Below are 25,295 nucleotides of genomic sequence, written 5' to 3' on the forward strand. Positions count from 1 at the left end.
TGTTAACCAGATCCTACACAGGAAGATTATTTATACAGTTATTTATATATTTTTTGCACAGGTATTTATTTGTTTTTGGAGTTTAGTTATAGGATGAAAATGGCTGATAATTATGTGCAAACAGTTAAAATATTTAATGGTTGTAAGTAGAAAAAAATCTAATATTCATACAATAGAAAACAAATTATAAATTTATGGAAAGATAATACATATTTTTATAACTGGAAATGTAAATCATCTATCTTTGTTACCACCTTCTCACTTTCAAGGTACTTAGAAAACAAAATTAGTAATAAGAAATGCTCAGGAAAGTTATTGAGAGTAAGGATGGTAAATACATCAAATTTGTTATTACCTATAATTCCTATCCCTCTCCCCACTGTCTTCCCTAAAACACATAGTATCTTCTGTAACCATTGTTGACACGGTTAATCCTTATCTCTTTAACTCTAAGCCTGAACGTGGTTTCAGAACTCTTCTCACTCATCTCAACACAGCTTTTTGTGAAGCTTTAAACAAACTGTGCTGGTGCAAGAATTGAAAACTTATTGCCAATTTTGGTTTTGAGAGAAAGTCCTTCCAGACAATGGAAAAATCCCAGTGAAATATTCTTGTACCGAATACACACTTATAATGACCAAAATTACTATGTTCACTAGAAACAACCCTTGAAGAATTCAGGAAATAATTATGTTAGACACACTTTTGTTATCCAGTACTCCATTCAATATATAGTGTGTGGCCCATCATCTTTTTGTTTCTTTGTCATCATTTTAGCAATCACCATCTTTGGATTTGGAGATTTTTAAAGAGTCCCTCAGTCAGCAACCACATAATCTCTCAGGGTAAATAATTTTTTTTTCAACGTTTTTTATTTATTTTTGGGACAGAGAGAGACAGAGCATGAACGGGGGAGGGGCAGAGAGAGAGGGAGACACAGAATCGGAAACAGGCTCCAGGCTCCCAGCCATCAGCCCAGAGCTGGACGCGGGGCTCGAACTCACGGACCACGAGATCGTGACCTGGCTGAAGTCGGACGCTTAACCGACTGCGCCACCCAGGCGCCCCAGGGTAAATAATTTTTGAGGCAAATTCAAATTGTGTTGATTTCAGCTAATTTAAAAACTTCTCATCATTTTAATTTGCCTTTCTTTAGACTGACTATAAATAACATAGGTATAGACATATGTGTACAAAATGCCTTTCATGTACTAAGTGGTGCCAATTAGTATTCGTTAGTGGATGAATATGTTTCCAGGTTGACATCTATTATATATTATTAAGTTCATTTATTTTGTGAATAAATATAATCTGCTTTAAGGAACTGCTTCTATATTTGTATACCATTCGTTTGAATATGATTCTATTTAACTCTTACAGATTGAAGTTATTTGGTTGATGGCACCAATAGAGTGTAAATTCCTCCAGGATAGATTCTTGTCTTATTCCTGCAGACAGCCTGACCCCAACTATAAAGTTTAGCCATAGAAGCCACTTAATTTATTTGTGTTGAACTGCATAATATATTTATGTTGAATTACAGTCTTTAATTAAACATCAGCAAATCATCTTCTGTGACTATAACATGACCAGCTTATAATTTGCTTTTGTGTTAACCATGAAATATATGGTTTTGAGGCATTTACCCTGAAGAGGAATGTAGGATATTATCTGCTGTGGTTTTCCCACGCCTCACGGCAGTAGGACTTTTCTGCAGAGGTATTATATAGCACTTAAGAGCCATAGTAGAGCAGGAACAACCACTGCGTGCTAAACTGAGGAGGCATTGGCATGTGATCTCATAGGGAAGATGGGACTGGGTCCTGCCCTTGAAGAATGGACTGGATCAGAGTGGGAGGAAAAAAAAAAGAGGAAGAACATTCCTTGGAAAAACAACAAAAACAACAAAAAACAGCATAAGCAACAGCTTAGAAGCAAAAGTGAATGTGTCCACAGTGACCAGCAAGAACTGTCAGAAGTTCTGCCGAATAAGACTGACTACCATTACCTGATACCATGGGGAACCATGGATGTGCATCATGCTGAGTTTGAGCGTTATTTTGTTGCCTAAGGAAGAGCTACTTAAACTCTATGAGACTCAGTTTTCCTCATCTGTAAACTGGAGACATCTATACTGAGCTCAGAGGGTGATTGTGTTTATTTAATGAGATAATTGTAGATAAATCTCTCCGCATGGAGCAAATTCTCAGTAACCATCATAACAATATGGAGTAAGCTTTACACTTTGAGAGGAACCAAATGATAAGAACAGGTACTTTTGGAAAATTAGTTCAATGGTGTGGTGTTAGAGGATTGGAAAAGCAAGAGTTTGGGGACTAAGCAGCTGACTGTTAGTGGGTTGGCTCAGGAATGAGGCTCTCAGCACATATTTGACCAGCAGTAATGAAAATAAATGCCTAAAACAGAGATTTCAAGAAAGAATTGACCAGATGTGGAGGCTGAAAGACTGCATGTGTGGTATATTGGCCATTATATGGCCAAAGTTCCCAAAGGGAGCAAATACAGGTTTCCAAGAGCGCAGGGAGATGGCTCAGAAGGCAAAATCAAAGCAGATCCTCAGGGGCAACTGGATACAAGCAGAAAGAGCCCTTGGTTGGTACATCTGCCTTCCAGCACAAAGGCAGGCAGAGAAGCCACTACGGCCTAGAGCAGCTATGAATGTGGGTTCCCTGGAGAAATTCTTGAAGATTTCAAGGAAGCAGTGGTATAATGAAACAATTCCAGGAGGATCAAGAGGGACCGTTTAGTGTATTTGTTAATGGGTTTAGTAGTTGGAGAAAGAGAGAATGAAGGAATAGACAGTGTACTATATATAACAATAGTCTAGGAGTGAGCGAGCCAAGCAGAAGCTGTACAATAGGGAAAACAAGAAGTTGAACAGTTCAGGGTAGTCTGATCATGGTCACATTTTACAAAGTTTTTCATTTCCTTTTTATTCTACAGGATTTTGTAAGAATTGGTGATATCAGGTGACTGAACTTTTGCCACATTATGCTTTTTACCTGAAAAAAGATATTTAAGACCTATCGATGTTATTTATTTTAAAAACTCTTTTCAACTAAAATAGACTATCTTAATTTCCATTCAGTTCTTACAACTGCAGCATGACTTACAATCTGTGGATGTAATGTAAATCATAACATACAGTAATAAGTCATGCAGAGGTACAATTGAGAATTTTAAATATCTGAGTCTTTTTTACTCGCAAAACTTGTTTTGTTACATTAAATAGGCTGATATGAATGACCATTTTACAGGTAATGGATCATTCTGCATTGATTTTTTTTTTTAATTCTAGTTTCTTTCATTTGGGTAATTTTCTTTAAGGCAGTTTCAATTTGCAGAAAACATCTCTAGTGCACATCGACTTTTGAAAGTAAAGCTTCACGTGGAAATTTTGACACAACTTTAAAACACTAAAGCGGAGTCAGAATCTGCATTTCCTTTAGATATTTTGCAGTTGACAGAAAAGACACTGAACCAGAAAGATCAAGTAAACTAACTTTTGTTCCAAGAGCCCAGATCTACATTAATAATATTTAGAGCATTGATATATGTTTGAACATTGGGTGGCCTTTACTCAAGGTTAAAATGTTAGTGTTGAAGGTTATGTTTCACAGCTCAGGCAGTCTTTTAGTTTGCAGCCCCCTGACACTCCACACAACCATCTTCCACTGGCACCACATGATAGTGTAATTATTTAACACTGAAGCAATCCTAACAGGTTATTCTAAGTGAGTTAAATTTGTTTCGCACTCTTCAAAAGATCTCAGCACCTTAAGTTAGGACAATCAAATCCTCGAATGCCTTTGGATAAAGGCTGAAAAGCTTATTGAGATTTAGCATAGTATTATTGGAAAATATTCACACAAGTGCATGCTGAAACAATTCTGATCTTCAAGAGCATATTACTAACCATTGCTTTATGTGCAGTATTTAGAAGATGTGAGAACGCATTGGCAGAGTGTGTGTAATTTTTAATTTGCCAGTACATTTCAAAATACTGCGGATGTCTGAGTCAGATATGCAAATTTTTTCTTTGAAATAGACTGTGAAACTTTTCCACCAGTTCCTTACCCAAACGGCTGGAGATAAGATTTTACTTAAATACCCCGAAAGTTGATGGCTGGTTAAGAAATGAAAATAAGGGTCAAGTTCTCTTGGCCTTGGCCAAAAAGTTGATTCACATTTCCAAAAAGAGACCCCCCCCCCCGCCCCCCGCCACCGCCAGTTGTCCTTCATGTTGATAAATTTAGGCTCGCCATTGTTCTAAGAATTCTATTTAGTTCCATTTGCTCTATCAAGCTAACTTTCCAAATTTCCACCCTGTTTAGATAGCAAGTTTCTTTGAAAATGGAAGACAATATCAAAACTTTAGAATGGAATGTCATAGTTGAGAGCACATCAGTGTGAAGAATTGAAAAAGAAGGAACTTATTTTTGCAAGTTCTTGTTCCCATAAGTTTCCTCACTGAGAAGGATTAGATCATTTCCAAGAACCCTGTCAGCTGTATATCATGTAATGACATTCTGTAATGATTAGAATTGTTAAACAAAACTAGAGAAAAATTTTGACTAAAAAAAAATGAATCCTCTTAAGTTCTTTTATATTATTCATTGCATGGGTAGGGACACACACACATGTTCAAACACACCAAATGACACTTGCTCCGCCCTTTTAGGTGGAAACCAAGTAGACTAAGTGGAAGAAAGTAATCTGCTTCATGTAATTGCAGATAGTATTCAAAAGTCAATCTAATAACGTGCATCAACGTCAGAAAGTTGGTTGTTCTAAAATAAACTTGGAAAGCAAAACTTCATTTTCTCCTTAAATATGTCTATACTTCCAAACAACTATGAGCTAAGAAATATTGATGATATTTTTACAAATTGTTTCCTTAGAAAGTTATGTGACCATCAACTTTTTTTAAAAGACTATTTTGTAGAGTAATTTTAGATTTTCAGCAAAATTGAGAGGGAAGTACAGTTTCCCATGAACCTCTCTGCCCCCACACGTGATTAACTCTTTGTAAATTATTTTTTAGATATTTTATAGGTGCATCTCTCTCTCTCTTTTTCTTTTAGCCTAACATTTTCCTAGGGAAAGCTTCAAGAATATGTAAAAAGAGGTTACTACAATCTACCTCATGTATCTATCACCTGGTTAATCATTAAACAATGACCAGTCATATTTTTTCTTTATTCTCATACACTTTATTCTCATACATTTCATATTCTCACTAGGTTACCTTGAATTACAACTAAAAAATAACAGTATTTTCTCATCATCAAATAGCTAGTTATTTAAAAAAATTCCTCAGTTTTATCTTGGCTGTTTTTGTTATAGTGGTTTATTTAATCTATATCTAAACAAGATCCATGGGCTATATTTGATCATACCATTCTTAGAGGTTATTAATCTATGTGTTCCTTCTTTCTATCGATTAGTTGAAGAAACCAGGCTATTTGTCCTGTAGATTTTCTCATTGTCTAGATTTTTCTGATTCACTGCATCTTTTTGATGTCATTTAAGATGCTCCCTTGTCTCTGTATTTTATGTAATCTGGTCGTTACATACAGAAGTTTGGTGCGAGTGCTTTTGTTTATTTATTTACTAGGTTCTTCACTAGCGGGATTAGGTGCTACTATTATGAAACACATACTCTGGTTCTTTCTTTTTGAAATTCTAGTAACTATTGAGTATTATCGCTGGGATCCATTATTTCCTCAGGGGTTTCAGTAATTCCATAATTTCACCATTTTTAATTGATTAGCTAGAATACACACACACAAAGATAATTTTTTTTCATAAACTATTTACTCTGAAATATATTTCATACATGAAAAGCAGATTAAATATTTAAGTATTTCCCTTTATTTGCCAGTTTTCATAATATAACTGTAATGTTTCCAAACGTGGCCACTGTTTTTTTTTTCTTTTGGTATCATTATGAACTCATGAACTTTGATATATTTCAATATTCACTTATTATTCCCATTGATACAAAAATTATCCCATCTTTGGATGCAATCTATCGCAGTGAGAATATTTTCAGAATGGCCCCTGTGTTGTTTTGACTTAGCCATAGTAGGCTTTGAAAGCTTATTGTTTTATGCTATGACCACTATGAGAATTTTGACTGAGAATCTTAATTGCAAATGTCATTAACATCATTACTTATTTTCATTGTCCCTCAACATATGTATTTATATATACTGATAGTATTAATAACAATATGATTACTGAAAATAGGTTAACATTTAATTTGTCATTGTTTTCTTTTCTTTGTACAGTCAAATTACTGTTCTTAAAAATCACTTAAAAGAATTCTTCTCTCTAAGCAACCAATTCAACATACAATTAGGTTCATTTGTTTCATTTTTATTTGAAATTTTTAGGGATTGCTTTTATTTTTTATTTATCTTTTTAAAGTTTACTTATTTTGTGAGAGAGAGACAGAGAGAGAGAGAGTGAGGGAGCATGAGCGTGAGCAGAAGGGCAGAGAGAGAAGGAGAGAAAGAATCCTAAGCAGTTTCCACATTGTTAGCGGGGAGCCCATTCGTGACATCATGACCTGAGCCAAAATTGAGTCAGATGTTCAAAGGACTGAGTCACCCAGGCAATATTTTGTTTTTGTTTTTGCTTTTATGTTTATTCACTTATTTTTGAAAGAGAGAGATAAAGAGAGAGAGAGAGAGAGAGAGAACACAAGTAGGGGAGGGGCAGAGAGAGAGAGGGAGACAGAATCCCAAGCAGGCTCCGTACCACCAGTGCAGAGCCTGATGAGGGGCTTGAACTCATAGGAACTATGAGATCATGACCTGACCTAAAATCAAGAGTCTGACACTTAACTGACTGAGTCACCCAGGTGCCCCCCTACCTCAGGATTGTTTTTATTTTATTTTATTTACTTCTGCTAAAAATATGTAAAAGTTACATAGTTTGAAAGTCAAATCCACAAAACAAGGTATATTCATTTTGCCCCATTTCTCTAAGAAAGAAAATATGTATTTGCCGGTATTAAAACTTAAGCATATATTTAAATCCTTAGATAAGTGGCAGCCTGCTATGTACATTTTTCTCTACAAACATTTGGCTTTTTTCACTTACACTATATCCTGGAGATCATTCCATAGTAGTATAAAGAGACACATTTTAACTTTCTACAGTTGCATTGTTTTATTGTTTGGATTTACCATAAATCATTCAACCTATCTTGATGAAGATTAGGGTTTACAGCTTTTTTATAATATAGAAATTTTACAATGAATGTGGATGTGTAAATCAGTTTATAGCTAAGAGTATCTCTGGTATACTCTGGTATATGGAATTCCTGGGTCAAAGGGCAAATATATATGTCATTTTGTTAGTTTTGCCAAATTACCCTCCATAAATGTTGTGCCATTTTACAAATGCATATCTAATTGCAGAAGGAAAAATTGCATAGAGAAAGAGTGGAATTAAAACTAAATATTATCTAATGTCAACAGAAACAAAGACTTATCTGAAACATGAATTGCAGTTTTATTTAAGTTACTGTTCCCATTGATAGCTATTTGTTTATATAACGGCTCTGTCTTGATGGGAGCTTCTGTCACAAGATAATATTTGCTAAAGCTAATCCATTATGATTATAATGCAAAATTATTGATATTCAAATACATTCTCATTTATCAAGGACTATTATCTGGGAAGCCAGCTTGCTTCCACATGATTCACCTTTTTGTTAGAAACTTAATAGGACAAATTATAAATTTGTTCGTTGTGCATACCTCATAGTAGGCATTAGCCCTTTCATCATAAGCCGTAACCTATACATTATGAAACCACCTCAGAAAGTCACTAACTTTTAGACTAGAGAATAATGAAATTTTTAAAACAGCATTTTAAATGCTTTGATTCGCTTCTTAACGGTGTCTTATCATGGATTGATATTATACTCCTCTGGCTTAAAGCTGTCGAGTGATTCACAATGAGATGACTGACAAAACCCAAAGTAATAGTCTAGAGACTTCTTAAGCCACTACTTCTAAATCTGCTTCTCTTTATTGATATAATGAGGGGAGAATTAATTTTAAAAGGTGGTGACTATTGATTACTTAATGGCAGAAGATAGTGTTGAGAAATGCTGAAGTGAGCCTATTCTGTGCCCTCCTGGGCAACAGGACCCATTATCCAGTGGTGGAAATCATGCTGTACCCCTCATTAATATTTAATAGGCAGGACACAGGCTGGATGCAGGCTACACAATTGCCCCAGGCATAGGCTCCAATAGGCCATCAGAATGTTTCAAGTATATAAGTAACAGATTTCCCTGTGTTCAGATTGTTTATAAGCAGGACAACAATACATTCAATTCCCTTTCGTGATCTCTGGGCGGTGATAGCCTCATGGAAATGCCTACTAGGCAGGTTGAAGTGATTAATGCTCGAGAAGTCATTCTAGGTTAGTCAGCCCTGCATGAGAAGACTTTGTATTTTCCAGTGTGGTTCTCAGTCTCAGCCCTTGTCTTTCTCTCTTCTCTCCACAAGCCGAAGGGCTGGTTCAGCAGGGGTGGCGAGTCAGCAAAAGGCGTTAATTGTGTCTAACACAGCCAGCATCCTCCGAGCGGTATTATGTATCACACTGTCTATCAAGCTAACCCCTTGTCACACGTCAGGATCTTTTTATTTTCAGCTCATTTAAAAGGGAAACAGGGAGTTTCAAAGATAGCTGGTGGGGAAACATAAGTCTAAGAGTGCGTGGAAGAATGAAGAGCCTTTGAAACTGACTTGAACTAATCTGGGCTGTGACTTCTGAAAAGACAATACAAGGTTTTATCAATTACAGACGCCCATTGTTAACTTTTCAAATCACCAGGTTGCTTTGCAATACCACCAGCTTGTTTTGAAAATATCATAAGATTGGAATGAAGTTAAGTTCTCTGTATAGAACATATTCTGAGGATTTATGGGTACATAAAGGGCATAATATCAGATAGCCACCATTCCAAACAATGGATAAAAGTAAACAGGCAGTAAAGACACATCAGTGTTTTGACTCAATGACCCTAAAGATTGTTGAACATGTATTTAGGATAATAATTTACTTTGTAACATATCAGGGATTATTTATAATTACCTGCCTAGAATGAGTTACATACATGAGAACAAAAATTTAGTTTTGTAGGCAAAAAGTATCCAAGGGAACAAGTCTTCTATTAACATGTTGAGTTTTTTGTCAAAACCAGTGAATGAAATTTCCCCAGAGGTCTCATTTTATTCCATGTTAAATGTGGACAAAGTCTGTTTTACTCCCAGCCTTAGACTGTGTACGCCTAAACGCTGCTCTCAATTTATGAACAGGTCTCTGTGTATACCTTCTCTTTCTGACACCAAGTGGAGAGTCTCAAATGATCAAGTTATCAGTGATAAATGTATTTGTGTTCAGTTTTGGCTTTTTGACAAATATGATCTTTATGAGGCATACTGATGGATCTACTTAGATGTCTGTGTTTGTTTGTTTAGTTGTTATATATTTATTAGTTGGTTAGTTCTCAATTCTTGCCATTCCCTCATGGAAATAAGTTTGTGCTTGACTCACTTCAAGAAGGCTCAGCTTAGAATTCTTAGATTCTTCAGCTGCCATTCCCAAGAGCAGAAGTAACACTATCAATTGAAAATCATTTAATAGATTTTCTCCAAGGTGCTTAACACTATGGCATAAAACATATGAAGGCATTTAATCAACCGTAAATATTATAATATTAATAATAGTTATACCTTCAGTGCCTTTAGATATTCCAGAGAGAAAGTTTTTTTAATCCGATCATTGCACTATACTGACACTTATTGAACCATAATCTAATATATTTAGCAATTTTATCAGCGAAAGTCACAAATCCTAAATGCCCTTTCCTTTCTCTTTCCTATTTTATAGCGCAGCAGCAGTTTTGGGAATTTCGATCGTTTTCGGAATCATTCCATTTCAAAACCAGATGATTCAACTGAGGTTAGTATTTTTGTTACAATTGTTAGGCAAACACATTATGAAAAATTATGAAGCCAATATCACTTTTGCAAAGTACAGTAAGAAAAATAAGTGTATTTGAAAATCACAGTCCTGCCAATATTTTTATGATAAATGAACAAACAATTTAGTACTTAATACCATGCTGGGTGTTAAAAGTCAACAGCTATCTAAGAAACCTCACATATTAGGAAAAGCAGAACATGAACTTATGAAGAGAGTTACAATGTAAAGTAATACAGATATTCCCAAATTTTCTGAGCATTTCCACAATAAAACAATGCATATGTTAAATTTTATGTAATTGTAATTGCTTTAATTTAATCGCATAATTAAATGGCTTAGTTGCAAGTTTGTCAAGGAGAGCATACAGTTGTTCAGTTGTACTCACATTTCCACCATATGCATTTAAATGTCTCATAAGTGACCATTACATACACGTTTGCAAATCATGAGCACTTTAGATGTAGCACGAGAAAAGCTTCCCATAAAATTAAGTGTAAATAATAATAATAGTAATAGTTCTAATAATATCTACATTTAATTGAACACATCATCATATAAGCACAACACTAAACACTTTACCTACTTATAATGTAGGAACTATTAACATTACTATTTTACCATTGAAGAAAGACATTTCATTGAGGAAAATTACTTCTAAATTACATAGTTAATAAATGACAAAGACAGAAGTCAACTTCTTGTCTGACTTCAAGTTTGCCATTCTGTTATACTATCTCACAAACGAAAGGTCAACTGTGATAAGTGATTAATGAAAGGTAAAACAACTAATAAATTGATAAAAAGGAGGATATATATTGAGAAAATTAAGAATACATGTTTATCATTGAACGTGATTCAACAACTCCACATGTGATACATTTTACATCAGTAGGTTTTGGAGCTTACCTATTTCTTAGTTACTCATTGTCATTATTGTATGCTTACTTTTTGTTTTTTGTAAGGAATTTTTCCATTTATCATATCTAATTTCTCAACATACTTTTCAGGTTCTTATGTGTATATATCTATAATATTTTTAAATAATTTTATTTCAGTAATGGAAATTCTAAACAAAAGAAATTAAAATAGAATGGCATCTATTATTACTTTCTAAATATATCCACTAGTATACATATATGCACGTGGGTCATATATCCCCTTTTATACATATGTATATTACATATGTCGTCTTTTATCTGTGTATATATATATATATATATATATATTTATATACACAGACCTATGTGAGAAAGCGTATATTTCATTTCCAATTATAATCTTATATACACTTTCAACTTTCTATAACCACACATAGATATATTCTACTACTATTTACTTTATAATTCTAGAGTTAACCTGTAAAAGTAGTTTAGGCTCATTCAGGTTCATTGATTAGGAATGGTGACTTAGTAACTTGTGAAAGAATTTAGTGAACCTGAAAAAGTAGTTCACACATTTTTCAGCAATTCAGCATTCATTCATTTAACAAGTGTTTATTAACACCTACTCTATGACAGGGTTTCCAGTAGGCACTCAGAAATTACTACTGCAATAACCGATGAAGATCCCTAATACATGAAGCCTAAAGTCTAGAGGGAGAGACAGATCTTAGAAAAGCAACAACAATTGTAAATAAATACCTAATAAAGTTGTAATCCAGGCTATGAAAGAGAACAGTATAGAAAAATGTGCAAGATTAAAATATGCTGAGGTAGTTTCTTCGAAACTTCTGTAAAGAATGATAGTAAAACCTAAAATTACAAATATTTGTGATACTTTTTTGATGCTTAGGCAATGGTAATTTAACACTGGTGGTAATAAAAAATATACTTTCTTATTTATTTAATTATTATTATTTTTTAAGTTTGTAATTTTACAAAGAAGGTAGAGTTTACATAGGGAGAAGAGAGAAGAAAAGGGCTAACTTTAAAAATTTAAAGTGTTTCCAAGTTATATTTTATTCAGGGCTTTTGGATTAAGCAAAAACTCTTTGCCTTTATAACCTTGAATGTAGAAATTAATAAAGTTCAATAAGTACTTAAATTGGCTGTCCATTCATATTTATCACAGGCAATTTGGGGTAAGATATGAAGCAAAACATAATATTTATTAATAATGATGTTAATTTTGTGGTTAAACCTTCATATTAAAATATTCATGTTCACTAAAGAGAAGTTTCCCCGATTTCTGTATATGCAAGAAATATCTGGCTGTCCATCCACTGAGAATGGTGGGCAATGCTTAGATGACCTTAAAGGGTCTTTTCTTGCCAATCTGAAATATTAAGGATATATAACCCAAGTATGTCCCTCAAGAAAAAAAAAGTCACTCCAAAGTTCTACATGAGAAGTTTAACTTATTCAAAAAATATTGTCAGTTCCTGGAAGTACTCTAGACATTGAGAATAAGTAAGAAATACAAAATCTCTAGTCTCATGGAGCCTATCTCGTAGTGGGAGATGCAGGCAATAATCAATCAAAGAAACAAATATATTATCAGGTAATGTTAAATACTTAGAGGAATAAATTACATGTTAACTACTTGAAGATTTTTGTACCAATGGCTGGACGAAGTTCATATTTACTATTGCTTGACAATGTGGGAAATATGTATGGGATACTTAACTGAAAGATAAAAAAAAAATGCACTTTCTCAGTGGATTTACTTAATTCCAAAACTTTTTAAGAAATGACCATTTCTATTTCTATAAGGATCAAGAGGATATTTTAAGGCCCACTATAACCTTTCTAAAGCCTCCAATAAAGTATCTCCCATCTCTGTAGACTTAGCCACTCATTATTCCTGGCATTTAATTCTATTTTTGGCATCTCAAAATGGGTAAAACTAAAGTGGCTCTACTGTACAGGTATTTAAAGAATAGCTAAATTCTTTAAAAAAATTTAGATGTGAAGCTCAGTTCCTTCGACATCAGAAGTTTGATTTTCTGAATTCATAACACATGTAACCAGGCTTGGACAACTTTAAAAATATGTATTATGTCCAGATTGAAACTTTGGAAGCTGCGGTATACGATGTATATGAAGTTCACAAATTTGGAATCTTCCCTCTAATAATGTTTTCAAATAAATGATTTTTATTGCTTTATTATTCCATCTTTTATTTTTTATTTTTTTAAATTTATGCCCAAATTAGTTAGCATATAGTGCAACAATGATTTCAGGAGTAGATTCCTTAGTGCCCCTTACTCATTTAGCCCATTCCCCCTCCCACAACCCCTCCTATAACCCTCAGTTTGTTCTCCATATTTATGACTCTCTTCTGTTTTGTCCCCCTCCCTGTTTTTATATTATTTTTGTCTCCCCTCCCTTATGTTCATCTGTTTCGTCTCTTAAAGTCCTCATATGAGTGAAGTCATATGATTTTTATTCTATCTTTTGTAACCAATCCTAACTAGGTGTATGAAGGGGAATCCATAAATGAAAATGGAGAACAAAATAGAACTTCAAATAATGGAGGAGGTTTAGGGAAAAAAATGAGAGCTATTTCCTGGACAATGAAGAAAAAAGTGGGTAAAAAATACATCAAAGCCCTTTCTGAGGAAAAGGTAAGCACCCTCTGTTAATCATGTGTATTTTTCTGTTAAATTTTTTCTTAAAATAGTCAAAGATTCTTCTTATAGACATAGAATTACTTGATGTTTTAGGGAGGACTTCAAACATCTGTTTTCTCCCTCAATAATTTTTTCCCAGAAGTTGGATGGAAAACAACAGCAACATTATTACTCCTATTTTAATAGAAGAGACAGACACTTGGAAAGATCACACATATAGTACATGAAGAACAGTATGTCATATGTTGTAACAAACATCAGTGCTTCCTTTATTTTTATTGCCAACTAAGATTCCATTTTATAGGTAAACTAGATTTTATTTTTCCTTTCATCAGTTGATAGATATTTGGGTTGTTTCCACTTTCTGGCCATTGTAAATAATGCTGCTATAAATATTCGTGTGTGAGTTTTCGTGTGGAGATATTCTTTCATTTCTCTTGGGAATATGGTAACTATCTGATATTTTGAGAAATTAGCAACTGCTTACCCAAGCAGCTGATCATTTTACACTCCCACTAGTAATGTGTGAACATTCCAATATCTGCACATGCTTGTCAGCACTTGTTACTGTCTTTTTGTTGCTAGCCATCCTAATGGGTGTGAAGTGGAATCTCAATATGGCTTTGATTTGTACTTCCCTGATGACTAAGGATGTTGGGAATCTTTCATGTTCTTATGAGCCATTTGTATATGTCTTCTTTAAAGGAATGTCTATTCAAATATTTTCCCACTTTATAATTGGGTTATTTGGGTTTTTTAAAGTTTATTTATCTATTTTTGAGAGAGAGTGAGAGAGAGAGAGAAAGGAAGGGACAGAGAGTGAGAGGGAGAGAGAGAATCCCAAGCAGGCTCCATGCTGTCAGTGCAGAGCTTGACGTGGGCCTTGATCTCAGGAACCATGAGATTATGACCTGAGTCAAAATCAAGTGTCAGATGCTTAACCAGCTGAGCCACCCAGGCACCTTGGGTTATTTATTTATTTATTTTTTACTGTTGACACTAAAGTTTTTAAAAAAATGTTCTGGATACAGGTCCTTATCAGATATATGACTTGCAGTATGATATATTTTCTCCCATTCTGTGCATTGTATTTTCATTTTTTTGATGGTAACATTTGCAGCACAAATGTTTATAATTTGATGTAGCCCAACTGATCTTTTTTTTTTTCATTTGAACTTTAAGTATTGTATTTAAAAAAAAAAAAACTATCGCTTAACCTAAGGTTACAAAGATTTACTCCTGTGTTTTCTTCTAAGAGTTTATAGTTGTAGTTCTTAAATTTTGGTGTATGGTCTACTAACTTTTCTATGGAATATAGTAGGAGTCCAACTTCCTTCTTTTGCGTGTGTATATCCAGTTGTCTCAACACTAATTTGGTAAAAAGACAATGATTTTCCTATTGTATTTTCTTGGCACCCTTGTTGAAAATCAATTGATAATAAATACATGGCCATAATTATGGGCAATAAATATAGAGGTTAATTTCTGACTCTCAATTCTATTACATTGATATGTATGTCTTATGTCCATTCTCTTTTTAACCCCTTTTAATAGGACTTCTGTCCCCAGTACTCCATTAAAACAGTAGTCACAATCAGTGTTGACCTCTGTGTGGTCAAATTCACTGATAACTTTTCTTTCTTCTTACATTACTTTTCAACTCTATTTGACAAGTGATGATTTCAATATATATTAAACATCATCTTTTCTTGGTTCATCTAACTGAGTGTTCTTCTGGCTTTCTTTCTTTCTCAGAGTTTCCTTTCTTGGCTTTGCTTTTTTTTTCCTGTCTCTCTAAATATTGAGTCTTCCTGAGGCTTGTTCCTAGATGCTCTACTCAATGTACTCTCTCCTCCTAAGTGATCTCATCCAATGTCATGACTGCTTTTCATAATTATATCTTTAGCTATGACATCTTATCTGTTGTGCTTAAACAACCACTTGTGAATTTGATATCATCACTTAAATGTACAATAGATACTGGAACCCAATATATCCAAAACTGGATTATTAATTCTCTATGCTCTACCAAAAAAAATGTTTCTTGTGCAGTCTTCCTAGTAGTAATAGACAACACTATCATAACTCTAGATGCAGGGAAGGAGAGGAGAGGAGAGGAGAGGAGAGGAGAGGAGAGGAGAAAGAAGCCGAAGAATCATTCAAAACTCCTTCTTTCTCTCATTTTTCACACTAATTCATCAGCACATCCTCTTGGTTCAAACTTCAAAGCATTATCTAAAACCCCTAATTCCTCCATGTAAACTATTCCTGCTTTAGACAAACAAATAAACAAAAACAATAACAACAACTCCTCTTGCCTCGAGTACCATAATAATCACCTAATTGGTTGTCTTTCTTCCATTCTTTCCTCCATAAAAACCATTCTCCAATGAAAGCTAGAAAGATCTCTGAAAAGTAGAATTCTGAATACATCAGTCCCCTTGATTAAATTTTTTTTTACAATGCTTCCACAATGCATTCTTTTACTATGGTATGTTCATTCCAGTGCTCTGAGAAACAGAGCCTAAGAAAGGAATAGACACACCAAAGATTATTGGGGCAAATGTCTGTGAAGGATAAAGTAGAGAAAGAATAAATGGGTAGGGAAAGCTTTCAGACTACAGTGCAAGTTTGACACCTGTGAAAGGAGAGGAACGAAGCTTTAGCCAGATTGGTAGACAGTCCTTGAACCAAAGTTTTTCACTAGAGGAGACTGATATCCTCCCAGATCGACTCAAATGGTACCCACATTGTTTCAGTGATTGGCAGAGAGCATGGCTTCCATGCAGACACAGTGGTGGATTCGGTAGCCGGGCTGTTGGCAAAGAAGGGTCCTGCAGCAAAAGATCTGAGTGGCACATTTCCATGACCACCACACATGGTCTATAGAGCTCTCCCTTATCTGGTTCCAGTCTCCATCTCACAGTTCATCCCCTAAAACTGTCCCTGCTTTCACTCATCTCCAGCTACATTGGCTTTGTCTTCCTGTGCATAACCCAAACTAATTCTGAATTTAATTATTTTGTTCTTGCTTTTCCTTTTTCTTAGAAAACTGCCTCCAAATCTTCACATATGTTATATTTTAGCATTCAGGTCAAAACTTCAGAACATAAATTACCTTATAGAGGAAGTCTTTGGAGACTACTCCATCTAAATCAGCTATCCTTCCCCAACCTTAATCTTAGTATCTAATCCTCTGATATTACTGTTTTATTTCCTTCATAGCACCTATTCTCTGCAATTTTCTTGCCCATTTTGTTTATACGCATGTCCCCAAACACAACACACACACACAGCCCATCACACTAAACGTACTTTATTAGAGCAGGGACCCTGTTACCTTGTTTGCTATGGTATCTCTAGTTCCAAAAAACATGAGAGGTACTTACAAGGTATTCTATAAACATATGGGGAATGACTGAACAAGTAAATAAAAGAATGGATAAAAGCAGAGAATCAAACTGAATACATAGCATATATGTATTCTGAAACTTCATCAATGTTTATAAATGCTCATAAATGAGGAATATTGAATTACATTTTGATGAATATTAAGAAATGTATAGCTTTTGTCCAAAAATCTAAATATGGAAGACATTTGAGATGTTTTCAAGCAGATGTAATTTGTTTTGAAATTGTCTGTCTTTCCTAATTTTATGCGGGATTTGCTTTTCACTTGACTAGGTGTGCAAGCACGGTATGAGATTTGTAAAGCTTCTTAGATAAGCTTTGCTTTAGAATTGCAAAATGTGCATGTTTTATTCATATCTAGTGATCTGGTAGGGTGCAAATAACTGACATGAAACAACTATGCAGAATTTAAACTTGTAATATCTGATCTCAAAGGATTAGTAATGGTGGTAAATAGATGATAAGAACATGAAGAAATAAAAATGCTTTCACGGATAAAGCATAGATGTTAATAAATCTAACATTTCTGATTAAATAGTCTTGATGTGATATTCATCCTAATTTACAAATGAACTATTATAATTTCAGTTGAATTCCATAATGTGGAATGTTTCATCTAAAGAATTTTTCCAAGTATAATATGTTTTGCTAGAAATTGAACTAAAGATTAATGACTCTCATATTTTATGCTGATGTATTCCTAAGCATTTTATTGCTAAAATATGTCTCGTTTGTTAAATCAATGCACACAGTGAATATCTCCAAGGAAATCAGTTCTCTGCACTTAACCTCTGATGTTTTTCTGAAGGATGAGGAGGATGGAGAGGATACCCTCCCGTACCGGAACAGTGACCCAATGATTGGATCTCACACAGAGAAGATCTCCCTCGAAGCCAGTGACTCCATGGATAGTCTCTACAGTGGGCGGAGTTCATCAAGTAAGGCTATAGAATAAGGGACAACTGGGAGGCCTGAGTTAAGTTCATTAAAAACAGATTTTAACTATAGAGAACAAACTGATGGTTACCAGAGGGAAGGTGGGTGGGGAAACAGATGACGTAGGTGATAGGGATTAAAGAGTACATTTATCATGATGAGTTCTGTGTAATGTACTGAAGTGTTGAATCACTATGTTGTATACCTGAAACTGATATAACATTGGATGTTAATACTACCAGAATTAAAATAAAAAACAATGCAAAGGAAACAAATTGCAAATGAAAAACAACAATAGATTTGGGACTCATCACATTAGCAACAAGGTTCCAGCTACTTCATAAGAGAAATAGTGAAAATGTAGGATGTGATGAATCCATAAAATTGCTATTGTTTAAAATGATATACAACATATTAGATAGAATTATGAATTATTTTGAAACTTCATTTTGTAGTTGGCAGGGCTCTTAGGGGCATGTCTCAAAAAGATCACGTTGGGTAACTAAATCCTCATCCTTAAGATAAAAAAATGTATGCTTGGGAGAACTAGGATTATCTTGCGTCATAATTACTAACATGAGTTGAAGAATTCAGAAAAACAAAATCCTGTTTTCTATCTCTTCTTCCCTCCCTCTCTTTCTCCTTCTTTTCCTTTTCTTTATTCCTCCTTTTGTTTTCCTTCCTTTCTCCTTTCCTCTTTCTTTCTTCTTCTCTCCTTCCTCCCACTCTCCCCTTCCCTTTCTTTCTTTCTTTCTTTCTTTCTTTCTCTTCCTTCCTTCCCTCTTTTTTCTTTTTTCTTTTCTTTTTTCTTCTTTCTTTCTTTCTTCTTTCTTTCTTTCTTTCTTTCTTTCTTTCTTTCTTTCTTTCTTCCCTCTCCTGTCCTCTCTCATTTTTTTCCTTCCATTTTACCTGAAGTATTCTGAAAAGCGCAGGACATACGCATCAATTCTGACATTTACTTTTTAGGTCTCCATCCAGCATTATGAGTGAAGACTGAAATACTATGTAAATACTAAATAGAAGGAATACCACTAATTAGGTGACAGAAATGAATCAGCATGTGTTTCTAAGAAGGAATTCATTCAGGTTTCAGTCACATATCTACTACAATAGTTGGATGAAACTACTGATAACTGAAGGATGCCTTATAACTTATTATATGTATACTGTTATACATCCTTCTAATTTCTTCTGGGCTTTAAATGTTGTTGTTGTTGTTGTTGTTGTTGTTGCACAAGGTTTATTTATCTTGTATTTCCTTTGAAATCAACTTTCTCTTATTTGAAGACAGATCACAAAGACCAGATGTTTCAAACATCGTGAATTATATTTCTATTTTCCTATTGGCTGTACAACAGTTATTTTGTGAAAAAAAAAAGCTAATGCAAAAACATTTGAAGGATATATTTTTGCATGCATGAAACTCAGATTTCATTAGTATTCATTTCTGCTGGAAGTTTTAAAATTCTAAACTGTAATGCTGAATGTTGGTAGAATTTTACTAACTAGAGCATACCGTTTAAAGCCGAGGCCTCAAGTGGTCATGGAAGGAAGGGTGTGAGGAAACAGTGGCCCACTTAGCTGTTGTAATATGTGGCTTAATTTCTGTAATTACATGCAGCTCACCTTTCTTTTATACCAGTTCATATACAATATGGAGCATCTCTAAGGTTCTTTACATATTGCCACAATTATTTGAATACATAGAGAAACCAGGGCTGTTCCATAATTGAACAGAACACTGAAGGGCCATACTGAAAGAAAAAGTGAGGTGACAACAGAGAGTGGTGGACAGAGTTACTTCCACTGCGAACCATTCTAGCCTCCATCTCACAAGCATCCAAAATGGAATCAGTTTTCTCTTTTTTCCCTGAGCTTCCAACTCAGAAGGGAAAAGGATCAGAGAACAAGGATTTGGAGCAGTTTTAAAAGCCCAGTTTAGAAAGTTTAGAACCACTTGGGTACAGGCACATATCCTCCTTCCTTCACACTCAAGCAACAAGCAAAAGCATTATCTTTTATGCATAGAGATGTTGCTTCAAAATGGCTTGTGGTACATAATATGAAGTTTGGGAGAGTATTCCAGCTGTATTGTGATAAGCATGGGGAAACTTGTGGTCTTATTCTTTGAACATTTGTGATCAGTAGCATACAAAGATCAAACTGTTGCTATAGGTTTTTGTCTTTGTTTACAGGTACAAAATTAATTGTCTGGCCTGCACAGGGAGTTAAGCCTATACTGTCTGCCTCTTTAGCAAGTGTTCAGTGCTGAAAACACTATGCTACTAGATCAGATCATAAAGACTGAAGTGAGAGGGTGTTTTTGGTTAGTGTTTGAGGAAAGAGGAGTCAGATTGTCTGGAGAAAGTTCAGCTATGGCTCAGAGAACAGAGGTCATGAATGGAGAGTGACTGGGAGGCAGAAAAAAAAATAAGAATCCATCACTTAGAACCCCCTCAAAAGGCTGGCATCCGATGTTTCAGCATTGTCCTTGCTTAGCTGTATCCAGACGATGGTTCAGAATTTTGTGAACCTTCAGGGAGAACCGTTAACCTCTGCTTTGCTTTCATCAGGTGGAGTTACAAGTTGTTCAGATGGTACAAGTAACCGGGACAGTTTTCGACTTGATGATGATGGCCCATACTCTGGACCATTCTGTGGCCGTGCCAGAGTACATACTGATTTTACACCAAGCCCCTATGACACTGACTCCCTCAAAATCAAGGTGTGTGCACATCATATCTGTATTCTGTATGGTCTGTCTAGTGCTGGTTGTATGATCTGTGTCAGGAAATGCACAGTGGGAACCGGGTGTGTGGGGGGTGGGGTGGTTAAATGTGTTCTTCCCAGCAGTAGAACTGAGCACTGGTTTAATGTTGCAAGAATTTGAACAAAACATGAGAGGTGGGTAAGGGAATCCATCTGTTGAGGCCATAACATATGTCGCTGTTATATAGATACTGCAGAATCAAAGCCTGTCAGGGGAGAAGAAATTGTCTACATTTTTCTGAAAGCCAAAAGCCTCACAGGTTACTGGAGGTGCCCAGCCCTGCCCGATGCTTGCTGGAGTAAAAGGAGTGAGAGAAAAGAGTTGGAGATATCTGGCAAGAGCCATGCAGAGCAACTCCCTTGGGAACCAGACTTGGCTGGGCAAATTTAGTACTTAAGTTGGTTGCTATGAGTGACCATATATCCTTCTCCCAACGATATTATCTCTTGAATTCCCTCTTTTACTCTTATTATCTGTATTTTCCATTGATGTGTAATAAATTTCCACAAACTCAGAGGCTTTTTAAACAACACAAATGTATTATTACCTCACAGTTCTGTGGGCCATCCATTGGTCATGGCTCCATTGGGTTCCCTGCTTAAGGTCTCACTGGGCTGCAATCAAGGTGTTAGCTGGGCCTATGTGTCCTCACCCGGGGCTTAGTATCCTCCTCCAAGCTCACTGGCTATTGGCAGAATTCAGTTGCTTGTGGTTGTAGGACTGAGGTTCCTGCTTTCTTGTTGGATACTGTCTGGGAGCCATTCTCAGCCCCTTGAGGCTGCCAGCCATGGTCCTCTTTATAACATGGCAGTTTGTTCCTTCAAAGCCTTCAGAAGAAAAACTCACTCATGTTTCAAATCTCTTTATTTTGGGGGGCTTCTACATGATAAAGTTGGAAACATCCAGATAAGCTCTCTTTTAATTACAAAATTAACTAATTTGGGACATTAATTATATCTGCATAGTCCCTTGTGTCATATAATACAACATAATTGTGGGTATGAGATCTATTATTTTTGTAGTTCTACTCACACTAAAAGGGAGGTGCTGTTGCAATAGTACAAATAGAAGGTTTAGTGCCAAAGCATTTTATACATGTTAAATTATTCCTTTTAGCAACACAAATAGATATAGCTAAAAGGACAAAAATGATGAATTTTCTATACTACCAACATCAAGCCAGTATTAACCAGTAATTATGATAAGTTATGAAGTGTTGATGTTATTATTTAATATTCAAGACACTCAGCTTTTCTCTTTATCCCTTTTAGGATAATAAATCAGAGTAAGCTCAGCTGGAGAATGAAGAACACATTATTCTTCATAGTTAGCTCCTCAATCCTTGGAATGAAATAATTCAAAGTCTAAGTTCAAGACTTGGGGGGAAGAATGCTTGTAGCCTAGTAACCATAGTTGGGGAAGGACTATATAAGGGAATAAATTGAACCCATTTGACTCAGAAAAGCTTTTTGCCTTCCCTACAATGCTATACCAGTGCATCACCACTTGTCCTGCCTAAGGTGATATTTGTAGAGCTCTTGTAGGACACAATAAAAATCCCACAGTTACCACTGGGGATTGAATGCTATTGTTTATATCAGGGGTCTTATCCACAATGAAATTGGGTCTTTGCTTGGTGACCTATGGGCTTTCCTGGAATGTATACTTTTTATGAGTTTAAAGGATAATAGGAAGGATGCAGCAGAGAGCTCCCATGCTTAGCAACTTCCCTTAGAGCTTCTGGGGATTTTCTAGATCTGCTTAGCTGATCCTATCAAGCCCAGGATTTGATTCCCCATAGTTAGAGGCAGGAAGAACGAGATGAAAAGCTGATAGGGTCAAACAAGCAGATGATCACAAATCAGAAAGATCAGATCTTTTGATCACATTGAATCCCACTATTAAAAATACAATTTGTGTTTTAGATAGAATACACATTCATAGAGCATCAGTAAAAAAGTATTTTTAGTAGCAGACTTAATGCTTTGCTTGAGGGTAGACCCCTAAAATGGTAAAAATATCAAATCTATAATGTCCTCTCTGGGGTAGAAACTTATAAGTCTCAAAGGAGTAGCTATGACTTTTAAATGTAGGCACTGTATTTGCATAGAAATCAATTTTCCTTATAAAGAAGTACCCCTGTGTGTTTTCTACTCTTGCCAATAACTGGCAGCCTATAACCAATTAGAGTCTCAGATGTGAATAAAGAAAAAGACCAATTGGTTTGTCCATGCTTATATGCTCAGTCATACATCAATCCAACTTTGGTGTGGAACTAAATCTAAGTATTGTCTTCTTTAAAATAATTAAGTAGCATAATTTATCCATAGTGCACACATACTTTTCTTACATAGTTGGTATATACAAAGTTCTTAACAGTTTCCTTATTTTAGATGAATGCTACACTTAGATGGTTTATTTTATGCTGTAGGTAAAATTTTCCGATGAACTAGAAGCATGGACTGAGATACACACTTCTTTTTTTTTCCCCTTCTTTATTTGGGAGCTCCTCCAGGAATCATGGCTTGAGCTTTGTTACATATCTATTGCTTTGACAAGATGAATGAAAAGAGCATCATTTTTGAGTTCAGACGACTTAGACTTGAGTTCTGGTTCTGTCATTTGAATTCAGACAACTGCCATGATTTTCAAAATTTAATTTAATGTTTGCATTTCTTTTCTCTAATATTTAGAGTAATAATGAAACCTTGTTTATGTACCTAAGAAGTGTATCATGGGCATAAAATGACTCAGTATATGCAAAAGTATTTCTAAATTCCATTGTGCTCTACAATTTTAAGTTCATAAATTGATATACCAAAAACATAAAGATATCATCAAATGTATGTAAGAGCTTTTTTCAAGTTGGTTGACATTTTCTTCATTATTACTAGCAAATAGTTCCCTTAAACTTTTAGAATAATTTTTCTCTTAGATGTATTTCTGTTATCAGTAACCCCCCCCCTTAGCATATTCCCTCATTATTCTAGTTTTCTATGATTCTATTCTTTCTACCAATTGTTATAGCACCAGAGTTCTCTGAAAACTGATTGGTATATTTCTTTGTCTTTAGAAAGGAGACATAATAGACATTATCTGCAAAACACCAATGGGGATGTGGACAGGAATGCTGAACAATAAGGTGGGAAACTTCAAATTTATTTATGTGGATGTCATCTCAGAAGAGGAAGCAGCCCCCAAGAAAATAAAGGCACACCGAAGGAGTGGAAAGGAAAAACCCAAGACTCTGCAGGAGTTCTTACAGAGGATTGACCTTCAGGTTAGCAAACTTGTGGCCTGTTTGATTCTGGTGGCATCTGGATGGAATAAATGAGGAGAATGGATCAGTGTTTGTATAGTGTTAAAAAATATATGACTTACAGCAAAGGGAAATCTGTTTTCCAAGAAGAGTTCTTATTTCTCCTTTATTACTTTTATTATGCAAGGACAGGTCTTGATATAACATCCCTTGGACTAAACTCTAATGGTACTTAGCAGTGACAGTAGAGATTAATGTTGAGAAAGTGCAGTGAAAAATGAAAATACCTTGGAGAATAAAAGGCCCAGAGAAAACATGTAAATGAGAATGATGGAGTATGAAGAGTAAAGGTAAAAATCCAGAGAATTGAAAGGAAAAATGAAAAGAAAATTGCATTTTCTATAGGGCAGAGATCAAAAGCAAGTCAAGAGAAGACAAATAAATATAATTGTTCCAAAAGCAATTTATTAGGAAATAGTGATCATTAAACCCCCATGATGATTGTGTTAAGGAAACTGTGTTGTTTATATTTATAATCCAATTATTTTCTTGTTATATTAGCAAAATTTCTATGAAATATCTACCTTGTTCAATGGTGTGTACATACAATTTACCTAGCCTCACTCAATTTACTGTTTTGCAATCCATTTCTAAAATTAATGCAGCAGTACTTTGATAATTTTCAAGATTCATCAAGGCAGTAGCCAATTAAACTTTCCTTAATTATTTCTCTTGAATTATCTAGTTATAGTCCTGTCTGTAGACAAACTACCTCGGCCTTCCTACATTACGGTGGGTGCCCCTCAAATGGGGCACTGCTTGGATGAAGTACAAGTTTAAACCCTGCTTCTTCTTTTTGTTTGCCCTGTGACCTATGAGAAAACCCAGGTCTGAGGAAGTGAAATAACTTACTCAAGAACCCACAATCAGACATAAGTCAGAATGGGAATTTTGGTTTCTCTGTTCTAACTTAGTACTCCATCTAGGAGGCATTATTTTTTAAAAAGAAGTGGTACTTTTTCTTTCTTTTTCTTTCTTTTGTAAAAAGGGGCTGGTAGTTCTTTCCAATTGCTTAAAACTTTTATACCTCCTCTTATTCAGTTTTAGTAACCAAAATAAGGATATTGAAATTATGATCAAGTAAAATGGAAGGAAGTTTTGAGGAAGTTGTAAAGCAACTTCACTTTGCATTTTTATTCCGTTAGAGAGAACAGAGGTTACATAAACAGCATACAGACTCAGAAATCAGAAGCCTATGAATTTTAAACTAATATATATTGATGCAAATGATGGACAAAAATATACATGCTGAG

At 35.0% G+C, this 25,295-nt stretch overlaps 1 protein-coding gene and 1 long non-coding RNA gene across 9 annotated transcripts in view; one reads left to right on the forward strand and one right to left on the reverse strand.

Annotated features, from left to right (window-relative positions):
• The window catches only part of SAMSN1 (SAM domain, SH3 domain and nuclear localization signals 1), a 140,141-nt gene that overhangs the window by 102,094 nt on the left and 12,752 nt on the right, over positions 1–25,295 (forward strand). For all 4 annotated transcript variants that reach the window (XM_019839502.3, XM_019839503.3, XM_019839504.3 and 1 more), the window contains 5 exons: positions 9,940–10,011; positions 13,451–13,600; positions 17,826–17,955; positions 20,527–20,678; positions 23,797–24,003. In XM_019839502.3, the coding sequence (XP_019695061.3) occupies positions 9,940–10,011; positions 13,451–13,600; positions 17,826–17,955; positions 20,527–20,678; positions 23,797–24,003 (711 nt within the window). The remainder of the gene's footprint in view (positions 1–9,939; positions 10,012–13,450; positions 13,601–17,825; positions 17,956–20,526; positions 20,679–23,796; positions 24,004–25,295) is intronic.
• The window catches only part of LOC109503376, a 107,807-nt gene continuing 106,373 nt past the window's right edge, over positions 23,862–25,295 (reverse strand). For all 5 annotated transcript variants that reach the window (XR_006584927.1, XR_002735834.2, XR_002162320.3 and 2 more), the window contains one exon: positions 23,862–24,040. This is a non-coding gene — a long non-coding RNA (uncharacterized LOC109503376). The remainder of the gene's footprint in view (positions 24,041–25,295) is intronic.

The sequence above is a fragment of the Felis catus genome, chromosome C2 (genome assembly GCF_018350175.1).
Source record: "Felis catus isolate Fca126 chromosome C2, F.catus_Fca126_mat1.0, whole genome shotgun sequence".
In the NCBI taxonomy this organism is placed as follows: Eukaryota; Metazoa; Chordata; class Mammalia; order Carnivora; family Felidae; genus Felis; species Felis catus.